Source organism: Globicephala melas, chromosome 2 (genome assembly GCF_963455315.2).
Source record: "Globicephala melas chromosome 2, mGloMel1.2, whole genome shotgun sequence".
NCBI classification, from domain to species: domain Eukaryota; kingdom Metazoa; phylum Chordata; class Mammalia; order Artiodactyla; family Delphinidae; genus Globicephala; species Globicephala melas.
Genome location: NC_083315.2, coordinates 172,445,313 through 172,468,374, shown reverse-complemented (window position 1 = coordinate 172,468,374; position 23,062 = coordinate 172,445,313). Strand labels below are relative to the sequence as shown.

The window sequence follows — 23,062 nt, the reverse complement described above, 5'->3', positions numbered from 1 at the left end:
ATCTTTATTAAGAAGTCATTTGAGTATCTCAAATAGCAAAAGCATCATCTTTTTCCAACAGCATTTTAATAACTGACCAGGGAGTCAGGATAAATAGAAATACATAAATCCATCTATTCATCCATCATCTTTTCCAGATACATAAAATCGCTACCAAAGGTATAAATGAATTATAGGAATAGCAGACTCAGACATACACATGAGGCAAAACATTTTTATTAAAAAATAAAGACCCAAATTAGAAGCCGTTAGCACGAGAAGGCCTCCAGATAGGGGTCTGTTAGAGCTATTTGTTTAGGTAACACGGTTGGTTAAGATGATGTGTTATAAGGATAGAAAACTAAAAAGGTGTCTTAGAGAGTAGGCTACCCAGAACACAAAGAAGAGTTTTCCCCAAAGATCCTATTTTCTCAGATCCCTTTCTTTCTCTTTAGTTATATCCCATCACTGAACCCTTTCTGCCAGTGCTCTTCCCACAGGTGTCAGAGGAATCGCAGTTTTGAGGACTCACCACTTCACGTCATCATTATGGCCCGTGTAATGCCGCTGAAGCTGCTCCTCCACATTGTACAGCACGACCACGGATGCGATGAAATACACAGTCTCGCCCGTTGGAAGCAAGTACAGGTTGTTACGACAGTCTCGGCCCCTGTACCCATAGCTTCGTGTACGTCAAGACAAAATAAAAAGTATGTTTTTTAAAAGTAAAAAATAAAGTAAAATAAGATCAAAACCCAACTCTTTCACGTGCTCTATTTTCTTGTCTTTCATTTTTTTCTTCTTGGAAGCTCGTTCACGTTCCCAAATCTCATACTATGAAGGCTCCAGCAGCTTTATTTCAAGAACGCTAGTCATACGGCTGACTCAGATTTTGGTGGCTTAGATTTTGTGGGAGCTTTTTCGTTTTCTTTTTTGGAAAGGGTATTCTACCTGTGCTACATGTCCATTTAATATAAGCCATATACTGTATTTCCTTCATTTAGTACTGGGTTCATCCTCATGTTCCTTCTTTAATTAGTCGGTGTTAACTCGAAGTTAGGCCCCAAGGTTAGCCAAGTCCCTACTTGGCTGAGGGGGCAATGCTAGTCTTTCCTTCCAGGGTACCCCTCTTTCTTTCTTTGGGTTTAAAAACTTTGTGCCAGCATGGTTTAGTGACATGATTTTCTACAGCTGAATTTCGATAAAAGCATTCATCGACTGATTACTTCGTGTAAGACTTAATCAATGAATAAAGGATACACCCATTCCAGCTTAAGTCTCTTCGTTGGTAGTTCTACTTTTGCTTCCAAGCTGTAAGAATCCACTTGATCTTTGGGCATGTGCATGGTAACAGGGCGTCCACGAAGAAACATCTTTACATATCCTTCTTCTATGAAGAGAACAAAGAGGTCAGTAGGATACCTCAGTGCCCAGCGTACCTGAAAAAAGGTTATATTTTCTCTAGCCTTTCAATGGGAAAGCGGAAACTTTGCCCTTTATGTCCTTTCTGGTTAAAGTCCCAGGGAAAACTACCTAAAACACAAATGGTTTGAAACAAAATTTTTCATCTTGTTTGCCTTTGACATTCTGCTTACTTAAGCAATGTAAGAAATTGTAAAAGGCAGGAAAGAACTGGATTCCCACAATTATTTTCCATGAGAGATTTTAGTGCTTACGTTTCATCATCAGGAGGGGGAAAAATGCCACCCCCCCAAAAAATTACAACTAACACAAGAAATCCACGTAAATTCTTTATTGAGTTCAATGTATATACAATGTCAGTATCAAAATTCATAAAATATCTTTCAATATTTAAATTGGTGTGTTATAGCACAATGTAAAAATGTGTCTTTATGTATCTTTTACACTGGACACTTCTTTCAAGTGTAAAGAACACAAAATCAGCAGAAGTACATGCCGGGATGCATGCAGGAGGAAAATGGTCAAAGAAAAGCTAGAAATAGGAAACCAGAGAACAAAAGACCCATTAGAGAGAGAAACTGGGAAATAAACCTCCCTTAAACAAACATTTTTAATAACAAAATAACTATGATGTTTTGATAAATGATAGGGATGAAAGTAAAACCCAATAACATATGGACAAGGGGCAACTCCTGGACTTTTAAAAAGAAACGACTTCGGGTTTTCTGGCTATAGTTTTCAGGATATAATAAGACCAAAGAAAATGTCTTGTGAGCTCTTGATGAATTCTGTTCTGATTCAGAACTCACTGCATTCTGATGCTTCACTGCAGATCAAAGGACTGGGTCTTAATGGCATTTAAATTGGGCAGTTGGGACCACGGATATCTGTACATCACTCAACAGAAAAATCCTCCGCAGAGAGGAAATTGCTGAGGAAGTCATAAAGTAATTATAGTGTCGTAAGTACCACATTTACAAATTAGTTTTGTAAGTCTTATTCCTAAGGATTTGCAAACAATGCCACATGCAACATTGCCTGGAAGTTGAGAGGCCATCCCACTTTTATGTTATGGTGTGCGTGCAAGTCAGGTCATAAATGCATGCGATACACTCTTCACTCCTGCATACAGCGTGCCAGCTGCTCTGTTCTGTGATCCGCTTCCCCAGCTCCGCTGGGACTAGCCCATCTGAGGCCCACGGCACTGCAGGCCTTCTCATCACCCCGCCCCCCGCCCCGGTCATCCTAGATGCTGTTGCCAAACCTGTCAAGGCCCACAATGGATTCAGAATCCTTCTCCCACTCTCTTACCTGCTGGACCCAAAGCTCTAACTGCCCTGCCCCGCTATTCCCGTACGTGACCTCACTGGCCACAGCTACCCCCCACCCCGTGGAACCTTCTCTCTCTCTGCCACCTGCACACCACTCTGTGCCTCTACCCATGCTCGCCTCAGCTGACCTCTTCCCTTCCTTAATCCCTCACCCAAGTCTCAGCTCATCAGACAGTGTGCCTACCTCAGCTGCAGACCCTAAAAGCACCCAGCAGACCGACAGAAGGGGGACAAGAGGGGTGGGTGTGACAGCTTAAGTGACAAGCGATTCCGTTAATTCTCTTTGTAAGGGGCATCACGGAATGCAGATTCAGAATAAAGGGACTATAATGCCATCCCACAGCACACACAAGAAGCCTAGTAGGGCTGCATGTGATCAACGTAAGTGACACATCTACTTGAGTATATGGTTGTTATGTGCTGGTAAAGTCCTTATGATGGAGGTTTGCTCACTGGGCAGTTCTACATCACTGGACTGGGCAAAAAAGCGCTGGAGTTAGCCTTGGCACTGTTTTGTACTGGTAAGTCAGACATTCTACAACTAAAATGAAAAACGCAGCAAGGGAAAGCAATGGTTTTTTTTTTGTTTTTTGGGGTTTTTTTTTTCAGGCATATTAGGATAACAGCACACACCCACCAAACCCAAAGGTGCTAGAGGGAGCGGCCAGCAGCAGTGCAGGTTTCAAACAGTGGGGCATCCAGGGGTTGCCCTATAGCTCTCTTAAGGTTCATACAGATTTTAAAAAGAGTTCCTATAATCAGCCAATAATCCATCAAGATCCAATTTATAGCTACTCATTAAAACCCACCCCAGTAAATGCTCAGGAATGCTTTTAACTTCCAACGAATCAAAGTGGTTTGCATCACAAAAACATTTTCATACAAGGAGACTATCTGTTGGCCTGTATGAAAAGAGTTTCTGCAGCCTGGGTCACAGCTTTGCTCAGAGAGCTATGAGGTTTCAGAAATGCCGCCTACCTTTGCAGTGTGTCACCCGGCGTTTCCCTTGTGATTTCGGAGACAGAGACAGAAGTGCTGGGTAAAGAGACGATGGGGCACTGCAAGAGTGACTGGCCTGCCCGGGAGCACTCCCGAGCCCTCAGGCCGAGAGGCTCCCGGCCCCCTGCTAGAAAAACCTGGACACATTTCGGGGATTCTGACAAGTGCGCTCCAGACCTAGCTCTGCAGGCTTAGGGTGATTACATTTTCAGTGAGTAATTTCATGCTTCTTGAAAACGAAATGAATACTGAAGCACATGCGGATAAATAGGAAAGTCCGACTTTCATGTTTCAATTGTGCACTTAAGGGGGAAAAAAACCTTGGAAAATTAAATGAATTTATTTAACCCGTTGCACACTTGTCAATGATTTTGCGTTTTTAAACACACTTTCAAATAAGGTTACTATTCTCAAAATAGCAGCTCCCTTATTATAAAATGTGTTAGAAAAGACATATAGAAAGATATATATGAACTATTAGTTTGCAGTTTAGGAAATCAAAGGCAGAAAAAGAAAAAAAAAGTTGCTTTTAGACAAAGTTATAACTGGATGCATCAGAAACTTTCCCCTTCAGAGAAATGTAAATGTTGATGATGGGGGGGGGGAGCCCCATTAGTAAGGAAGAGATAACAAAGCAACAGGAGTCTTTTAACCTAGAACTTTTGTTTCAGTATAATGGCATCTCACTCTTCCTCCTTACTGATGTATCTTGAATCGGTTTAAAGGGGGTGAGTAAAGGGTTTAGTCTTTATGACCATTTTCTGGGGGGTCTCTGTATGACGTGAGCCATCAGACCCCCAGGTACAGGCTGACAGTGAGCGCTCAGCCCCCAGTCCTGCCACATGGACCCCCATGTTCTGCCCGTCCCAGCTGCCCCTGAATAACTACTTCTTATCGCCCCTCAAGTCCTGAGGTGACTGAGGGACGCCCGCACCAACATTCAATCAGCCTTACCTGCGCTGAAGACCGGCTCCTTGGGTTTGCTGTGGAGATAAAACCAAACCAGTTTGTAAAGGGAGGCTGGGGGTGGTGGTTAGTCTCATTCACAGAAGACCCCACACCCCACTAACTGCCGCAGTTTGTCACACGGATGCTGTTAAAAAGAAAAACAAAACCATGTAACTGCAAAGAGGAGGAACGTAAGCAGAAGTGTCCAAAACCAGGTGCCAGAGACGACAATCCCGACTTTACCACCAAAGATGTGCTTTTTATGAGAGCAGATAAAGGTTTGGAGACGGAAAACATGTGGCTCATCACGACGGGAACAGCCCTGCCTAAACGTGTAGAAAGGTTTGTCTTCCTTCTCCACGCTCTTCTGGCAGATTATCTGAAGAACTTACTTAAAACTAGCAAACTCCCGCCACAGGGGCTTTGGGGAGAGAGCTTTTAGCGTCCAGCTCCCAGCAGGGATGGGTACGGGGTGGGCGGGGGGAAGATGAAGGGGTGGGAGAGAGGGAAGAATAAGGAATGTCAGGGTGTGGCCACATCCTGGGACATGTGGGGATCCCCACTGTGGGCCTTGGCCAGGCCGAGACCCCCCATGACTGCACCTGGGAAACCAGAACCCCACCGTGTTCAAGTTCACACCACCAGGGACTGAGGTCATCCCTAGGGGCAATCCTCCCACAGGACGAGCCTGCATGGGGAGTCCCCCCAAGTGCAGGAGGGCACAGCCCTCCCCGTGACAACCTGACAGCCGCCTGTGGGAAGACTGTCACCTCGTGCCAGACAAGGGAAGGGACTCCCAAGCACGGCAGGAAGTGCGTCCCGTTCAAACACAGAGCCAGTGCTTGAAGCCAAGCCTGTGAGACTCCGATGTCTATGCCGTCTTCCAAGGTACCCCTACCCCACCAGAGTACCTCCCGCTTTAAGATGTGGAAAAGACACAGTAAATAAACGAAACCTGTCCCAGAGAGGGCTGGGAGAACTGTAAGCCTGCAGAGGCGCCTACATTTTTTGTGCGTACATGTTGAAAAACACATACTGGAGCAGATACGGTCCTAATGTTACTTTTCTCCTTCATTTTAAACTTGAAATACATTGAGAAACACCACCAGTAAAAACTACCCCTAATCTCATGATGTAATAAATGATATTATTTATTAATGGCCTTAATTTTCAGATAATTTTATGAGTATATGGCGGGAAACTCTTTACTGATGCTTTAAGAGTGGTTTACTGTGTTTCAAGTAGGTGGATCTGCTATGGGTTGAGATTTCTGCATGCAAATCACCGGTCACTGAAAATAGTACTCTGCAGGCCCCGCACACCATTTAACACAAAAGCCTAACTTCCATCAGCCCTGAAGGCCCAAAACAACCTCTGTGGACCCCGACATTTTTAGGATCTCATCCTCCTGTCTCTCCCCTCAGTCACAGACTTCCAGACACTCTGTCCCTGCTGTCCCGAGACTGGGCCAGCAGCTCCCAAGCCCGGTGTGGACCCCAGCTTCCCACCCCCCTGGAGAGCGCATGGCCGGGCGTGTGCTCAGAGCCGCCCCGAGAGGCCTTCTTCCATGCTCCACTCTGCGGCCTCCTCGGTCCTGCTCACCACGCCCCGCCTGGCTTTATCTGTATTGATCTGTCTCTCCCCAGAAGCGCAGGAGGGCAGAGATCTTTGCTCACGACCGCGTCCCGGGGCCTGTAACAGTCTTCAGCTGCTGCCTGGAAGCTGGTAAGGTCTGGAGCCCTCCCTGCCTCTGATCCCAGCTGGCCCCGTGGGTGTGCGTCTGGCCGGGGGCGCTGGGGGCTGTCCCGACGGCCCTGCTGCCCCCCACCTCCCCCGAGGTAGCCGGTACTTCCTGGCGCCTGGCGTTTCTCGCTGTCCTCCCGGTCAGTCCTCAGTCTTTACTGCGCCATCACGGCATGCAGCCCCTCCAGGGCCCCCTCTCAGCATCTTCGTCCCTCCTTCGGGGTGGTACCCACACAAGGCCCAGTGTGGAGCATCCCTCCCGGTCCTCGGGCTGGGCCCTCGGCAGGTGCCATGCCTGGGCTCAGAAAGGGTGGCTTCAGAACTCCTGTCCTGCTCCCAGGCTCTGTCACAAGCTCACCGAAGGTCTGTGGAAAAGGGGTACGTGTGTGTGAAGGTTCCCTTTGTGCCTGGGGCTCCCGAGAGTTCTACACCACTCGGCCTCTCGGGATTCTACAAGCTGTCAGCTCCTTTCTTCTTACAACCATTCCTCCTCTCCTGCAGCTCTGCCAAAGATCACGGCGGCCAGGGCAGTCCCTCCTAAGAGGGGCTTGTCACTTTCGGGGCTGGAGTTCGTCATATCACTCGGTGACCTCGGCTCCACGGCGGGCTCACCTGGCTTGTTCTCGTCGTTGGGGGGAGTGACACTCTTGTGATTTTCTAAGCAGAAGCGTTAAGTCTTAACTGCAACTTTTATATCTTATTAGATTCACAGGCAGGGCAAGGACACAAGAGGAAAAGCTAAAACAGAAGACTACAAAGCAAACCTACTGGTTAGGTAAGCCAGGCAGGGAATTAGAAGACAGGAATGTTATTTTTCCATCATGACTTTGATCACAAAAGCAGAAAGATGCCAAGTCCATGAAACAGACATAAGCAATCTGGAACCCTCCCTAGAGACAGAAAAGAGCAATTACAGATTATCTTCCTCTTAGAAAGAGAACATCCATAGGGGAATTTGAACTTCAAATATAGGGAAGCCAGCGGAATTTTGATGTTGAAGAAGATGGATGAAAGATCAGTTAAAAGACCAGAAAAAGGCAGCTAAGTGTTAACAGCTAAAGGTCACTGAGAGGTACCAGGTACTGAAGTTCTCATAGTTCTTTACACCTTGCTCTAAACTATGCCTTACCTTTTGGGTATACAGGTATTGTATTTAGAAAACATACTATCGCTAGGCTTCGTTATTTTAGAAAGTTCAATTTTTATAGAAAGATATACTATACTTACTTTAGAACCTACGATTCCTGCCCACATACCACCCTCCTGAAAGGCAAGAAGCCTGGGAAAAGGTACTATTCCAACTCACACATGCACGTCTTATAAATACAAACCTATAAAATGACAATAAATCTTCCCAACGATTGACAGAAGGGCAAACCCACAGAACATGTGATGACGAGGATCCAAAGTTAAAGATGCTGTGGCCCCAGGTCAAAATCAGTGAATGGCAGCCACGCGCCCATCACCTGTCCGATCTTGAACTCACCGTCAGTAGAGCTGAGCGTGGGCCCTTCAGACCCAGCACACTGGAAACACGCTCGGGTTGTGGACTCACTTGGAACGGGAGACGACTGCCTCTCAAGGTGTGGTGTAATTTGTCCCTGGGCACCCATTCCTTAAATGGGCTAAATGGAAAACTGAAGTGGGGGACTTGGCACTGCCTCTGCCGCCAGGGTGCGGTTCCTGGGGGCGGGGGGAGAGTGAATAAACTCTGGGACCAGAATGAGGCTCCATCCATCCCTGTCCGAGTCTGGAGTCAGCGCAGATGTTCCCCACCCTGAAGCCCAGGACTGAAGTAAGCCCAGAGGAGAGAAAGGATTTCCCTTCTGGCAAGCAAACCCTCGTCTCTTGGCTATTCCGGCCTCAGGCTGCTGGGCCCAATATCTCCAAAATGAACCACGGTGCAATCCAGTGCGGGTCTTTTTACTGCTCTGTTTTTGGCAGGAAGGAGATTTGCTGAAAGAGCTTGGCTGTACGCTCCCTAAAGCTGGAAGGTTCGGGAGACTCTCCTAACTAGAAGCAGTACCTGGGGGTCACGGAGGACGTGAGGAAGGCTGGAGCCTTCACCAGACCAGTAGCTGGATCTAGAGGCAGTAGGAGGAAACCAGACAGTTGGCCCAAAGAAAAACTCCCACCCGGAGCTGTGAGCTCACACCACGAAGCAGCTATAATCACCCAAGTCACATGTTATCCCCGAAAACGTTCACTGTGGACTCTGGTTGCTGGGACTGTCAAAAGTGGCTGTTTCCCCTTCATCTGATATCATTCAGATGACTCACTGTGGGCTGGGTGTTTGTAAGGGGGAGAGTCCAGCCAAGAACTCGTTCAGACTCAGATGCAACGAGTATTCCCTGCACTGCTCCTCTGCGGTGGGATCCGCGCTTAGCACATTCGTATCTGTTACTAATTTACCCCAAGGTCCTGAAAGCCGGTCTCCGACACATGGGTGACGCATGTAACAGGGAGCTCTGGAGACAGGAATTAGGGCAGACTGACAGTGGCCAAATGCTTCCGAGCAGAGATACTTGCTTTACAAAATGATTAATAAGGCCTGATCGAGGAGGAGACCGTTCCAAAGTCAAACATGTTTTTTCCCTGCAACTTATTCATCTACAAAAATGGTACCTCTCGGCATACATACCATGACTCCTTCTGAAAATGACTTCACTTGATGAAATGTGATCCCTGCTGGGAGTCAAGATACTCTGCTACGTAAACAATGATTCTTTTTATAAATTGCCCTTAAGTAAGCAGCTGTTAACTCCAAGTAGGGTCATTCAGGAACCATCTATTTAAAATATTTAGAAGTTGCTACTGGGGACAAAAACTACTGCTTCATAGACATTTCCAACCAATACTTCCAGTTTAACGTGGCAGAAGGAGCACAGGGCTTTTTGTTTTTTCGTTGCACTGGGTCTTAGTTGAGGCTCGTGGGCTCCTTAATTGTAGCACGTGGGCTCCTTAGTTGCAGCAGGCGGGCTCCTTAGTTGCGGCTCCAGGCCTCCTTAGTTGCGGCAGGCGGGCTCCTTAGTTGTGGCATGTGAACTCTTAGTTGTAGCATGTGGGATCTAGTTCCCTGACCAGGGATCAAACCCAGGCCCCCTGCACTGGAAGCGTGGAGCCTTACCCATTGCACCACCAGGGAAGTCCCAGGAGCACAGATTTCGAAGGCAGTTGGATTCGTATTTTATTTGGGCAAATCATTTTACCTCCATAAACTTTAGATTCTTTCATCTACAAAAATGGGACTAAAACCACTGTGAGGCATAGGGTACCGGCAGGATCGTATATAACATGTGACAAAGTATCTAACACACGGTTATTAATTAATATTACTTCCCTCTTCCTCCTAATTTCACTGACAATAACCTATCAATACATGTATGTACTTTTGAGCTCTTCACCTAATAGCCTCAAAACTAAAACAAAATAAAGAATACCATACCAGCACTTATTATTTTAACATTTGTTAAAAACTAAATGACCCCTTGGCTTAAAGAGTGAAACAATCTTTTCATTTGAAAAAAAAAAAAAGATTCATTTAAATCACCTAATTTCCAACGTTTCGGAATCCAAAATGTAGTGTTAAAATCATCTACCAATAGGTGGTGCTGTTTGCATAGTTCTTAAATGACTATGGTTTTAAAATCTAAGTACAGTATATAGGTAACATCCTTTCATTCATTCAGCGAATGTTTATTGAGCACTTACTGTGTGCCAGAACTGTGCAAAGTGCTAGGAATATAAAGAAGAAAAAATGACACAGCTCTGCCCTCCCAAAGCTTAAGGGGGCGGGGGTGGGGGGGGCGGAATGTGTGGGAAGCCCCTGGGGGGTGGGGAGGGAGGAGTTACAGTTACAGATAAAGTTAATGGGCAGGAACAAAGCAATCTGGAAGGCAGCTACCTCAGACCAGGGCGCTCAGGCAGGCTTCCCAGAGAAAGGGGCATCCTGGAGGATTAGCTGGAGTTCTCCTCCTGCCAAGTTTCCAGACACATACATATGCCACTTAGGACAAGGGACAAACCTCCACTTACTAAGTGTTAAAAAGTGTAATTCATCAAGCTCTGCATTTGTTTGGTTTTGGTATCTGTTTGATTTTCTAATACTACAATAAAAAGATTTTTCTAGGGGCTTCCCTGGTGGCGCAGTGGTTGAGAGTCCGCCTGCCGATGCAGGGCACACGGGTTCGTGCCCCGGTCCGGGAAGATCCCACGTGCTGCGGAGCGGCTGGGCCCGTGAGCCATGGCCTCTGAGCCCGCGTGTCCGGAGCCTGTGCTCCGCAATAGGAGAGGCCACAACAGTGAGAGGCCCGCGTACCGCAAAAAAAAAAAAAAAAAAAAAAAAAGATTTGTCTACATATGCTATCTTCTTACTTTCATTTGGGTTTCTTTAATGAAGACTGAGTTTGAATATCTTTTCCTTAGTTAATTGGCTACTCGTATTTCTTTCTCAGCGAACTGTCTCTGTTCAAACCTTTTACCCACTTTCCGATTGAGCTAACTGTCCTTTCCCTCGCTGGTGTGTGTTGTGACCTTTGGAAATGAAGGACACTGGCCCTCTTCAGTTGTGGGTGTCATTCGTATTTGTTGAGAGGATGAGTCTTCCTGGGCTTTTCCTTCCCACTTCCCGCCAAGCCTTACGCTCTGTCCTGCACATGGTAGGTGCTCAGTGAGTCAAACAGTGCTGGGAAAGGGTATGAGTAAGGTGAGAGAAATCTTCAGAATTTCTGATTCCTCCCTTTTCAGGTTGGGGTGAGATCAGAAATGGGAGTTGGAGAATTCTGGAATGTCCCAATAAAGAGAGGCACTCAAGGGCTTCCCTGGTGGCGCAGTGGTTGAGAGTCCGCCTGCCGATGCAGGGGACATGGGTTTGTGCCCCGGTCCGGGAAGATCCCACATGCCGCGGAGCGGCTGGGCCCGTGAGCCATGGCCGCGGAGCCTGCGCGTCCGGAGCCTGTGCTCCGCAACGGGAGAGGCCACAACAGTGAGAGGCCCGCGTACCGCAAAAAAAAGACAAGAGAGGCACTCAAGATTGGGGAGTGGGGTGAGCAAAGGTGTACAAACGTCAGCTCCGACTCTGGGAGGGAGAAGGCAAACATCAGTACTCACACCATCTACGGAGCACCAACGTCGGCCAGCCCCACGCTACGCACACCATCTTGTTTAATCCGCACAACAGCCCTGAGAGGTAGGTACTGGTTTTTACTGGTGCTGAGGGAAACCCCAAAGAGGTTAAGTAACTAGTTCACAGTCACATAACAAAAGTGGCAGAGCTGGGATTAAAATTTGGTTATGGCTATAATGCCCCATCCGTCTACGCTCGTTTTGTTATATTGACTGGGGTAAAACGAGTTGTTCAACAAATGTTTATTGGGTACCCACTGTATGCTGGGCATTGTCCTAGATGTTGGGCTGGTCTGACAGGACTAGAAAAGCCTTGTTGGTATCCAAACGTCCAACAAAAGTGCATTCGCCTAGATAAATAATGATCCACATCTGAAATAACGTTGTAAGAGTGTATTTCCTGACACAAAGACATGCTCATACAGCAAATGAAAAAGAGGGTTAAAAAATGTATGCAGAAGAATATTCTTTATGTAAAAAGTATACCCTACACACATGCAACACCCTAGAAATAAAGTCTGGATGGAAACACAATAAAATGGTAGCTGTGAGTTCTCTGAGTGCTGAGATAATAGGGGATTTTCCTTTCCTCTGTTTTGCACATTTGGATATCCTAAAACACATGTTTACTTGTGTAATAAATAGATTACTACAAAAAGGAAAATAAATCTTGCTGGGGGAAAGTAAGAGCCAGTGTTGGAAGCTGTGGATATCAGGGTACAAGACAGGGTGAGGAGCCAGTAGATGAAGGACCTTGAACCCAGGCTGAAGATTAAGATTTACATTCCACCATCAGTGATGCGAAAGGAAAAGAAAAGCAATGCTGAGCCTTGAGGACCCTGAGGTGTCAATCAAAAGACTGCCTCATTGGTGTGCAGAAAAGGGAACCCTCCTGCATTGCTGGTGGGAATGTAAATTGGTGCAGCCACTATGGAGAACAGCATGGAGGTTCCTCAAAAAACTAAAAATAGAGTTGCCATATGATCCAGCAATCCCACTCCTGGGCATATATCTGGACAAAACTATAATTCGAAAAGATACATGCACCCCCTATGTTCATAGCAGCACTGTTTACAATAGCCAAGATGTGGAAGCAACCTGAATGTCCATCGACAGATGAATGGATAAAGAAGATGTGTGTGTGTGTGTGTGTGTGTGTGTATGTGTGTAATGGAATATTAGTCAGCATAAAAAAGAATGAAGTAATGCCATTTGCAGCAATACGGATGGACCTAGAGATCATCATACTGAGTGAAGTCAGACAGAGAAAGACAAATACCATATGATATCACTTATATGTGGAATCTAAACTATGACATAAATGAACTTATCCATGAAACAGAAACAGACTCACAGACATAGAGAACAGACTTGTGGTTGCCGGGGGCGGCGGGCGGGGGTGGGGGGCAGGTAGGGATGGATTGGGAGTTTGGGATTAGCAGATACAAACTATTGTATATAGAATGGATAACCAACAAGGACCTACTGTATAGCACAGGGAACTATATTCAATACCATGTAATAAACCATAATAGAAAAGAATATACATATTATTATAATTATATATATAACTGAACCACTTGGCTGTACAGCAGAAAACTAACACAACATTGTAAATCAACTCTACTTAAATAAAATAAATTAAAAAAAACAAGACTGCCTCATTGAACGCTAGAGCTTAAAGAAGGATGGAGCTGAGAGTTCCACTTAGGGTTCTGAACTTCACAGCCTGGATAAAGTAGCCAGTTGCACAACACAGAAGGGGATCTAAGGGAACACTTTTATGTGGCAGACGTCTTCATAATTTTGAAGCTTTCTTCATATTTGTTTACTCCAGAGATGGGCAGTTTATTTGTGTGTTACAAGGTTTCCAGCAGATGGCTGAAACGTTTCTTGTTCTGACAAAATCAGCTCATACTGCAACAACTTTTTGATGGAAACAAAGTGTCTTGCTTACAAAGTTGATATATCCTATTCCAGTCAGAATTACAAAGGAGGAACCAGTTGGATAACTGAAACATTTTATCAGTCTAGCAACATCTAACATAAACTATGCATTACAAACAGTAGTTGTTTTTCTGTCTGATATAAAACATTTTTTAAAAAAAATTTTAAAAAAACCTCTCTTGGATTACTCTACTGGCGACATTAGATAGTACAGGTTGTTTATCAGAATGTTATTGGTGATTCCCTATTTAAATTTAATAAATACTTCCTTATGACACACTGTATAACTGTTAATATTCACTTACAACCAATAATATATAAAGTGAATATTACATTGTCATATATTGCTTTTGATCTTATGAAAGTTTTGTCGGTACCAAGATTAATAAGGGCTGTTAAAATTCTGTGGCTCATTGCAAGCAAACTATTTTAAAATGTTAACTATTCTAAGATAAAAGTCTACAATGTCACAAGAGAAACTGTTGACTCTCATGACCATTTCCAAAGAAAAGGACATACAAGAGCACGAAAAGTGAAACTCTCAGGAATAACAGTTTCTATGAACACAGAACACATGATTATTATTAAATAAATTAATGTATCTTGGAAAATGGGAATGCTTAGGACATCAAAAACACTGTTATTTTATGTTGGACAGTAAGATCTGTACAGTTTATAGGGAGTGTAATTATTATTACTGAGGAATATAATTGTTGAAAGGAGCCTCCTAATTTTCACAGAAGTGCCAGGTGCACTGGAGCCAGCGCTGTGTGTGGTGCGTGGTCACTGTGAGCGTTACAGCCGACAGTCTGCGATTGACACAAGTTAAAGCACTGCCCTGCGTGAAGGACTTGCTTCTGCAAATCAGGACAGACCCAGAGTTACACCGCACTCACTCACATTCTGATAAGCTTTCCTGTGAAGCTCGGGGCCTGCACACCAGCTCATTCTGATGTGACAGTAACAACCATGAGAATACATGGTCGGTCCTCTGCATCCGCAGGTTCTGCACCTGCGGAATTAAACACCCACAATCGTAGAGATCCACGGCTGGTTGAATCTGTGGCTGCAGAGCCCACGGGCTAAAGGACTTGAGCGTCTGTCCTTGGTATGGGCGTGGGATCCTGGAACCAATCCCCCTCGGACAACCTGGGATGACTGTATAATACTTTATTTCTCCCCAACCAATTTTATATTTTGCCAAAATCCAGCTTGCACTCATAGGACTGTGTCCTGTGAATGTAAGTTAATATGTGTTAGACCAAAGATAGACTAATAATTTCAGATGTCATCCACCACCTTCATCTTACCAATGAGGAAATGAAGTTCAGAATTTTGGAAAGCCTCATGAATTATTTTCTTCTACTCTGCACAGGCTTCAATTTATAACAGCTGCCATTACTGAGTGCCAAGTGCTACGATGGGTGTTTTCCTACCCAGTTAGCTCTCTGACAAGATTGAAGGGAATTAGGTATAAAATCCCTTTTTCACAGAGGGGAAAAACTGAGGCTCAGAGAAGTTAACTGGCCAAATTCACTTACAAACCCAGATCTCCCTTTTACTCCAGAGCATGTGTCCTTTCCATTACATCTTGCTGATTATAGTAACCAAACATGGACAATGTGTTAAAATGCAAGACAGCTTTCTGGAACCATGAACAACGTAAGACAGCATCCTGGCACCATGGACAAATACTTGTGTGTGATGCAGAAGAGGTCACGCTGTCTTAGACCACCGAGGATCATGTTTAAAAGGGGAATTGCATCGAGGCCACCTCTCTATCCCTTTCTTTGCCTGCTTTAAGCCATGGGGACTGGGCATTGGTCCATTAGACTCCAGCTCTGATTCGGTACAAGGTCAAGGTAGCCCAAGAGTAGGGCTCTTCATATGGGGATGGAAAGGAAAGATGAAGGGAAATGGGCAGGCAGCAACAGAAGAACCAGCTTGACCTTCACCTCTATTGCTTCTCAGCTACTTCTTCCTTCTGTCGGAGTTCCTGCTGCCATCATTCCCATGGGCCCCTAAAGGTGTCTGTCGGTACCAGCAATGACCTACGAGAAGGCAGGAACTTTCTCTCTGAAGCTCCTTAGGTGCAACTCAACCAGTTCAGTGCTACGTGGGCCTCAACTACTATTCCTGGGCTCTAATGAGACGAAGAATTTATGCTTAAATGGACGTGTTTAGTTGCCTGAATTATTTTTATAAAATGATTAGTAAATTTTCCCAGTCCCTCATTTCCAAATCAAAATTTCCTACGGTAGCATTAAAAAACAAAAAAACCCTTTGTAAATATCTTTCATGGAAATATTTACCCAGCACACTTAGCAAAGCCATAGGATTTAAAAGATACAACAGATCTGGAGTTTGCACAATACAGATTCTTTTTGGAAATTCTTAATACAAATCAGATGTGCAGAGAAGAAGCCAGGTTTTTAAGAACTGCCAAGATCTAGACATCTCAGGTCAACTTCCAAGCTTACGCTGAATTCAGAGAAGCCTAAAGGCCACCCTGCATCTCTCACTCACGCTCTGCTACCATTGTAACTACTTGGCCTTATTTCCAAGGTATTATCACCCAATTAGCATAACCTTCTGATAAGAAGTCCTATTAATAGTCTAAATTAGAAGACAACCCCAGGTTAGTGGTTTTGAGATTGTTAATGGACTGTGGACTTGACCTGCTAGAGATAGGAGAGGCCCCTGTATCTCTTTCTACGAAACATATCTTTTAGGAATAAAACTGAAAAAGGGTTTAAGCTTCCTTTACAGGACTGAATCAGAATGGACTTACAAGCTTGGAAATTTTTCAGCCTGTGGGTTGGAGTCCACTGCTTTATGACTAAGCCTTCTCCTTACACGAACATTTGGAAAAAAACAAAACAAAACATGGTTAGCCTGTGAAGCTGAAATTCCTTCCTAAGCCTTGCTCAATAGAGAGAATAGAATTAAAGCACAATGTTTAAAAAGAGAGAATAAAGTACATTGAGTGGATATATACAGAGACAGAGAAACTGATCTCAAATACACAATACATTCTTAAACATAAAACAAGCTCTCAGGGCTTCCCTGGTGGCGCAGTGGTTGAGAGTCCGCCTGCCGATGCAGGGGACACGGGTTTGTGCCCCAGTCCGGGAAGATCCCACATGTCGCGGAGCGGCTGGGCCTGTGAGCCATGGCCGCTGAGCCTGTGCGTCCAGAGCCTGTGCTCCGCAACGGGAGAGGCCACAACAGTGAGAGGCCCGCGTACCGCAAAAACAAAAAACAAAAAAAAAAACAAGCTCTTAAAATGCCCCAAATTAGCTTTCACTAATAAAATGTTACTATTAACAGGGAGCTATCATAATCCATTATAAACCAACCTCAAAGAAAAAACTCAAAGCATGTTTCATGAAACCAGAAAGAAAATAGTTCCTAGTTCTGGTGTTAACTCAATATTAAAAATAGTTTCTGACAAATCATAAAATTACAACTTTTCACCCAGTCTGTCGCAGAAAATACTGTTCACAAACAAGCCACTAAAATTAATTTTAAAATGGCAGCAGAGAGTATTAGAAATATAAAGTGCTCCGTATGGAAATTCAGAACAGGTTCTCAAATTCCATGGAGTTGGTACTAAGCAAATTCTCAGAAACGACTTCTGTCTGAATAGGAGCCCTGAGAGTTCAAGTTGTAATTTTCTACTTGGATGATAAGTGGTGTGAGCTGTGACCCGCAGCTGTTTGATGAGCGCCCACAGTGACGTCAGGAGAAGGAGTATGGGGCATGGAGGGCTCACAGCTTGTGTGCGTATTAGGGGGTCTTCTGATTCACCTCTGGGAAAAGAGGCCACACAATATCTGAACCGCAGGAACCAGAAGTAAGACGCCCCTTACCTTTCACTGTTCTTTTTGCCACTAGAAGAACTGCTGGTGGATCCCGTGCGATTCCGGTTTCCTTTGGAATCCCCATAGCTTTCCCTTCGACCACCAGGAGATACCCGTTCGGAAGAGCTGGTCCTCTTGATGGTACTAAAAGTACAAAGTAAATGACAATGAAATCCTTCACGGAGTGATTTTATTTTATTGCTGAGTGTGAAGATATATACATAGAACATTCTATTTCCATGTGGATATTTAAAAGATAGAGTGGTTTGAAATTCTTAACTATAGAGATCAAAAAACTTTTCAGAATGTCACTTGAGATCAATGCCTCTCCTCATTGCCTTTGTAACTGCGGCAATCAGTGTAGTTCAAGGTCATAGAGGAATTTGAAAGGTAAGATTCCCAACAATACCGTGAGAACTCTCCAGGGGCCTAGTGGGAGGTGACCCCGCCCTTGTGCAGTTTTCAGTCTAGACCAGTGGTGCTCAACCAGGGGTGACTCTGCCCCCCAGGGACATCTGACAATGTCTGGAGACACTTCTGCTTGTCACAACGGGGGCAGGGGGAGGGCCGCTACACCTAATGCATAGAGGCCAGGGGTGCTGCTCAACACCCTATAATGCCCAGGACAGCCCTGCGACAAAGCGTGATCCACCCCCAAACGTCAACAGTGCTGATAAGGAAGAACTCTGGTCTAAAGGCGTACGTGGGACAAAGACATTCCACTCTCTATAGGATGCCTCTGTTTAGAGGTGGTGCCCATGCAAGTGCTTACTTCCTTCTGAATAAACAGAGGGACTAGAGTGGCTGGAAGCCTGGTGAGGGATGTCTGGGGAAGACTTCCTGAAGACTGTGAATTTCTGGGAGACAGAAAATGAACGGCTTGGACGTGTTATAATGACACAGTAGGGAAGATCCTGTCCTAGGAAAAGGGATACCACACGCACAGGTAATTCACAGGCGTGAGGGGTCAGTTAGCCAGGGCAGGGGCTGTGGGTTGATGGTTTGCTCTTGGAGCCCGGAAGTGTATTACAGGCAGCCCTGTAAAGTTTCTTTGTTTGTTTTTTTTTATCTTCATCATTAAGCCATATGTTTCCTGAGATCCCATCTCATTTATCATTCTTATATTCTTTGCAGAGCCTAGTATAGAAGCTTGATAAATATTAATTAAATGAAAGGGTGAAATAAATGAAACGATCAATGGTAGTGTCACCCTGACCCTGTCGCAGGCAGAGGCATGTGATGCTATAATTTAGTACCTGCTCCGTGAGGAAGAAAGAAGGACGAGAGTGGATGGTGGTGCGGCTCCCGGGTGGGGCTGCGGGGGGAGGTCTGGTCTGCATGCACAGAGTCAAGGTGCAGGTGGGCGATAATGCCAGGTCTGCAACCCAGGAGGTGACTCGGGATTGGCACTTCAACTGGGGGGTCACTGAACCACGGACGCGGAGGAAATCTCCACGCCGGGAAGGAGAGAAGACGAGAATGGAGAGAACCTGCCCGGCAAAGAGTGACTCTATAAGACGTTGGTTGAGGAACTGCCACAGGAATCTCAGGTAGCAGATAAACCCCGAGGGACTGGGGAGGAAGAACCCCCAGAGGACAGTTAAGGTGCTGGGGTCGTGGATGCGGGAGGGGGACCTCGATGATGACGATGAAGCCTCAGGGGCTCCAGTCAGGGGAGGGTGGAGACGGACCTGAATTTCAATCCGGAGGACACAGGCAGGAGCTGAGAAGCTTGAGACAGTGAGACTACTGCCCCTGGGCTGGATTCCAAAGCCCTCCTTTCTCACAATTAAATAACACAGAATGTGCAAGAGCCTTGCACACGGGATGCTCTGCTGTCATCCCTTCATTCTCTTTTTCCTCCTCATCTCTGCCTTCCTTTGGGCCAACTTTAAGTCCTTTTTCCTCTGTAACTTCTGATCGGTCAGTAAATAATCTCTTAGCACGTTTTCAAAAACTGCACGGTGTATCGGCTTTTGAAAAGCCATCTCGCTCCCTGAGTGAATGAACATAAATAAAATGACCATAATCATGATGATCTGAAGACACTTTCTGCGTAGTCTTTTTGGTCACTGAGGAAACTCTGAATTGACAGCCCCGGGATCTCACAGCTGGGATCTGCACGGGTGTGCCTTAAGGTCAAAATGTGAATTTTTAGAACTCTCAATTTGAGGACAAGGAAATTACAGATCTTAGGAGAGCGTTACATCTCTGAAATTTAGGATTGAAGTCTAAAAATTACAGAAACCTTTATGTTTAAAGTTCAAGATCTTCCAGTGACGAAAAACACCAAGCTAATTTCACGTTGCGGGAGCTCTCTCTGCTAAGCATCTGGCCCGCCGAGGCTCTCAGGCACACTGCCCCAGCAGCTGGCAGCCCTGAGCGGCACCTCCATAGTGTCCTTGTGGGAGTTCAGGGTAAGTTCATGGCATTTTAAAGGCTTGTATAAAACACCCTTAAAGAGCTGAAAAGCCATGACTATTAATCAATGATAGCAAACGTTAATCGATTTTCTAATAATCAACACTCAACCTGGTGGCTGGAAGAGTTAAAAGGGGAGATCAGTGATGGAACCATGGGCAGCAACGGTTCGCATGTATTAAGAGCTTCGCGTTTTATATGAATCATTTAATTTAAACCTCACATCCCCTGCAAAAGTATCATTGTCCTTATTCTCCAGATGAGGCGACAGCTTCAGGGATACAAAGCAACACGTCTGAGGTTACTTGACCCCTTGCTCTCTACTGGGCCTCCTAGTTAAGGCCACCTAGGGAATTCCCTGGTGGGCCAGTGGTTAGGACTCCTCGCTTTCACTGCAGAGGGCCCGCGTTTGATCCCTGCTCAGGGAACTAAGATCCCACAAGCTGTGCGGCATGGCCAAAAAATAAATAAATAAAATAAAGACCGCCTGCAATTTATGAAACACCGAGGTACGTTAGTTTTGAGGACCTGTTGAACAGAGATGTTGGACGTCTAAAAGTCCAATAAAGGTCAATAATTAATACAGTTATATGATTTAAGCCTTGATCAATGGCAGGCATCGGAGAAGGCCCTCTAAGCTACTGCACCAAAAGGGTGGTAGAACTACCAAAGCATTAGTGAGGGTTACAAAGTAAGTCTAAGTACTCCTCACCTGGGTGTGGAACTGTTCAGTCTGCATGCACTGAGAAGACTCACAGACCTGTTTAATCTACGTGTGAGAGGCACGGAAACAAAGCAGAATAAACACGACTGCAATAATAAAAGCGAGGAAAAATATTTTGGTAAACTTCAATAAATTACAGAATACACCGCACATTAAAATGGGAAAACATTTTGGTTTGCATATACAGACTTGGATATAATCCATCCGGCTCCTTCAAGATATTTGTCATTCACGCATTTGCATTAAAATGTTCAGCTTTTTAAAAAAATCTACTATTGTTGTATACGTAGAAAAAACAAGAAATTTCCTTTTGAGAGCCAAGAGCTCTCATGAATTAAAGAGGATTTACTAGGACTCAGAGTGAAGGACAGAAAATAGAGCTTGAAGACAAGACATCTGCAGGAACAAGGGCGGCTAGAAGAAGTAATACTGTATACTCACTGAGAGAAGCCTCCTTCAACAACCAGCAGGGAATATCAAAGAAGTTATGCTCCCTCTGGACAGCAAGTGAGAAATCATGTGCTTTATTTTGAAAGTGGTAGAAGTCCTAGCTTGTGAAAGACTGTATAATAACACAGCACAATTTTTTACTGCTTAAGGCAAGGATTTTTGGGGTAGAAATGCAGATACCATCATTTCTCTTCCCTTCTGCTCTCAACCTCCACTCTCAAACCCAAAGTTCTGAAAATACAATGGTTCTTTGCCTTACACTACAGTTGCATTCAATGGTTTTTGCCAATTTAAACTAAATTTTAGACAAAATAAAATCTCTGCAAAGGGAGAACAGAGGGAAAATGGCCATCTTTCTTCTTATGGTTAGATAATAACGCTAAATGTAATAAGTTACCACAGCATCTTTCTTTCATTATGTGATTTAAAACCAAGAATTGGTTTTCCAAAATTTTGCAGAAAAGATCTCAAACTTTTACAACTGAAAAAAATACTGGGACTTCCCTGGTGGTCCGGTGGAAGCCTCTGCGCTCCCAACGCAGGGGGCCCGGGTTCAATCTCTGGTCAGGAAACTAGATCCCGCATGCCGCAACTAAAAGATCCCGCATGCTGCAATGAAGACCCGGCACAGCCGGGTCCTATTTATAAATAAATAAATGAATAAGTAAATAAAAAGGAAAGAAAGAAAGAAAATACTAATCTGAGGGGAAGCTTGTACTCGTGACCCGAGATTTTCTGATGAGGTCATTTGCCATGACAGCCGGAGGGATTAACGCTAGATTAGAACGATTATCTACTCAACAAATACTCATTTGGAATCAATTTATACTGGGCTCTACGCTGAGCACTGGCAAATCAACATGGGACCAGGACTAACCTGGTTTTTGTCCTGCAAGGGGTGAGGTAATTGTGACAGATTGAGGTCACGCAACTTCAGTAATTAGGAAATACTCTTATCTTTGTCTAAAGACATCTTTGTAGCAAAAACCAAGGCATTTCCTAAGAAGGCTGGTGGCCTTAGAGAATTTGACAGACCAAAATAAGTTTTTTTTCTATCATCTGAAGCCAACTACCTGAGCCCAGAGGGGGGAATTGCAACACTTCTGATAAGAGAATAAGTACCAATTCACCTTCCTCTGTTCAACAGCATCAACTCCCATTTCTAGCTTGTTACAGAGATCACACTCAAAACCTGAATTTAACACATACATTTCAATGGAGCTCAATGATAAAGAGTATATTAGAAAAAAAAAAAAAAAACCAAAGCAGATTTAAATCATGTAAGTACCTGGCACTGACTTTGGTACTTTTACAAATGCTGTTATTTCTAATGAGTGCAACTATTTTTCTAAAGGACTATCAGCTGTTTGTTTGAAAGCCATAGATATGTACCATCCTACCTTCCAACTGGAGCAGAGCATTTTAAAAATAATGCTCTCTTTTTGTACCAGTTTTGTTCTTTTGATCTCTCTTCTCACAGCTTTGCTCTATTGTAAAGCTCTACTTAGGAGTGGAAAGAATGAGTGATTGTTTTGAGCCAGTGGAAATGTTATTCTATTGTCAGCTCCAGCATCCCCACTGAGGAAGGTATGACCCTACAATGTCTTCCCCGGATTTTCTGCCTTTTCTCCTTTCACTAATGGAAACAAAGCTTTTCCCAAGGATTCCAAATCACGCCCCCAATCGAAGTCTTAATTGGCAACACAAAGCACAACCCCTGGGTGCTGGACAATTTCCAAAGGGGATTTTGTTCTTTAGTACTAGGCTGAAAAAACCCCAGAGAAAAGAAAACAAACATATACCCATCCACACACCAGAGATGCCCCAGCTTGGTTAATTTGGAACTCTGATTACAGAAAAATTCCTACATGATTATAAATGTATTTGAAATGGCTCGGAGGTTGTTTTAATCCTAACAGGCGGATTTCAAAATTCTCTAAGGAGAGATCTATAGGAACTTCGTCACAGAGTAATTATTATGTGCCACTGTTTGGGTTTCCAACTTCCAGACAGATGGGAATTCACATCCACGGAAGCCCACAAAAGGCAGAGGAACAAAATAAATGAATCACTATGCTTTACGCCGAGACACCAAGAGTCTCAGACAATCT

The 23,062-nt window shown here is 44.6% G+C and overlaps 1 protein-coding gene across 9 annotated transcripts in view; it reads right to left on the bottom strand.

Moving 5' to 3' along the window:
• The window catches only part of EML1 (EMAP like 1), a 163,354-nt gene that overhangs the window by 38,623 nt on the left and 101,669 nt on the right, over positions 1–23,062 (bottom strand). For 6 of the 9 annotated variants that reach the window (XM_060295275.2, XM_060295272.1, XM_060295277.1 and 3 more), the window contains 5 exons: positions 20,490–20,546; positions 17,366–17,500; positions 4,686–4,714; positions 1,240–1,369; positions 512–661 (listed from right to left, as the gene is read on the bottom strand). In XM_060295275.2, coding sequence (XP_060151258.1) covers positions 512–661; positions 1,240–1,369; positions 4,686–4,714; positions 17,366–17,500; positions 20,490–20,546 — 501 coding nt within the window. The remainder of the gene's footprint in view (positions 1–511; positions 662–1,239; positions 1,370–4,685; positions 4,715–17,365; positions 17,501–20,489; positions 20,547–23,062) is intronic. The other 3 variants (XM_030883386.2, XM_060295274.1, XM_060295273.1) reach the window with 1 other exon arrangement.